Here is a 1,789-nt window from a genome sequence, read left to right on the forward strand (position 1 = left end):
CGCTGGAGTTGGTTCACTTTCCGGCAATGAAACTAAGTAAATAAATAATTAAATAAATTAGCACGATAATATCGTGTATCGGCGATCTCACAGGCTGACGATATGAAAATTGAACATATCATCCAACACTAACTCATATAGTTTAAAACGCATGATTTCAGCCATGATAATCAGAACCAAAACAGATGTTTTTAACAGGTCCCAGCTGTAATGACGCAGCTCTATTCTGGAAAAGGGGGCGGGGAGCAGCAGCTCATTTGCATTTAAAGAGACAGGCCCGAAAAACAGCGTGTTTCTGCTTCCACTCAAAATAGGCATTTTCAAAATGATCTGTGGAGTATTTTGAGCTGAAACTTCACAGACAAATTCTGGGGACACCAGAGACTTATATTACATATTGTAAAAAGGGGCATAATATGTCTCCTTTAAGTATTTAATATAATTATTTAATAGTAACAATTATGCTTATTTTTTTTCTGAGTAAACTAAAACCTACAATTAGTTGTTAAAAATGCTACAAGTGAATTAAGGCAACACAACATTATAATAACTAAGAAATATAGATATTAATTTTGAGATTGACTTACATTTAAGAGGGTTTATGATGTTGTTTTGAACACATATTTTAAGTGCGTGCTAGATGACAGGTAGTCTAAATGTGGAAATAGAGGAAGTTAGATTTAAAACAATGACGTAATGTCAGCTGGTGATCATCTTAACAATCAAGAATGCAGTGCTTTCATGGCCCAATAACCCATTCTTCAGAAATGGGAAGTGCTTCTCTTGATGTAGCGACACTCGCCTTCAAGCTTTTCGAGTGCCATCTTGATGATTGTGACTAATAGGGCCAAAATGAAACCTTATACCGTGTCTCAAAGTGAAAGTGTCCGATAAAGGTGACAATATTAAGAGCTGAAGATAAGAGCTTTATTTATAAAGACTTGATACTTGTCAGGTTTTCTCTGGCCTTTCCCCAGACTGCTGTTGTTTTGTTGTTGCAGTGTGTTCCTCCAGCAGAGCGAGCTGTTGGATGTCTTTTGTCGACTGAAGGAATTCTCTGCTGATTGTTTGTCCGCAGGGTTTCCTGATCGGCGCTCGTCCCGAGAATGCCTGCGTGCCGATCGACCCCCCGCCGCTGCGGGACAACCTCAGCAGCGCCTTCATCGTGCTGATCAAGCGCTTTGACTGTAACTTTGACATCAAGGTAGGTTTCACCGCAGGACGTTTTTTGCCAAATGATGTGTTTGGCATAAGCACTGCTGATTTCCCTCTCACAGATCTCACAGGAGACGTGGGAAACACTGTTTATACATGCAGCGTAACGTGTCAGAACGGCCTCCTCAACACTTGCCAGCACATGAACTCATCAGGCCATTGATTTCCTGATTGTTCTTCAGCATGGGAAAGATCTCTATCAGAGTGAAACTACTGATGCAACACAAAGCCAGCTGTATGTCCACAGTATAAATAACAACTTTGATTGCATGCAGGCATTTTGGTGACACTTTATTTTACCTAAGAAAGGCCTGGGTAGTGTCAGGTAACTACATGGTTTACGGGTAGGTTCAGGGTTAGTATCTAGTTAGTGTTACCCAGTTATTGTAATTATTATAACAAGTACATAGCATGTACACACGGAACAGGACTGTAAAAGTGCTACCAATATTTTAGTATTATGTATGTACCATTGTAGTATTTATGAATATATTGAAATAGTTTTTATTTTTATTTGAGTGAGCGAGTGTGCGTGCGTGCGTGCGTGTGTGTGTTTGTGTGAGAGTGTGTGTGT

At 39.7% G+C, this 1,789-nt stretch overlaps 1 protein-coding gene across 3 annotated transcripts in view; it reads left to right on the top strand.

The window, feature by feature from the left end:
• Window positions 1-1,789, top strand: part of LOC107551383 (E3 ubiquitin-protein ligase RNF13-like) — a 25,099-nt gene that overhangs the window by 4,233 nt on the left and 19,077 nt on the right. For all 3 annotated transcript variants that reach the window (XM_016232965.1, XM_016232966.1, XM_016232967.1), the window contains exon 4: window positions 1,079-1,204. In XM_016232965.1, coding sequence (XP_016088451.1) covers window positions 1,079-1,204 — 126 coding nt within the window. The remainder of the gene's footprint in view (window positions 1-1,078; window positions 1,205-1,789) is intronic.

Source organism: Sinocyclocheilus grahami, unplaced genomic scaffold (assembly GCF_001515645.1).
Source record: "Sinocyclocheilus grahami isolate Dianchi unplaced genomic scaffold, SAMN03320097.WGS_v1.1 scaffold422.1, whole genome shotgun sequence".
Classification (NCBI taxonomy): domain Eukaryota; kingdom Metazoa; phylum Chordata; class Actinopteri; order Cypriniformes; family Cyprinidae; genus Sinocyclocheilus; species Sinocyclocheilus grahami.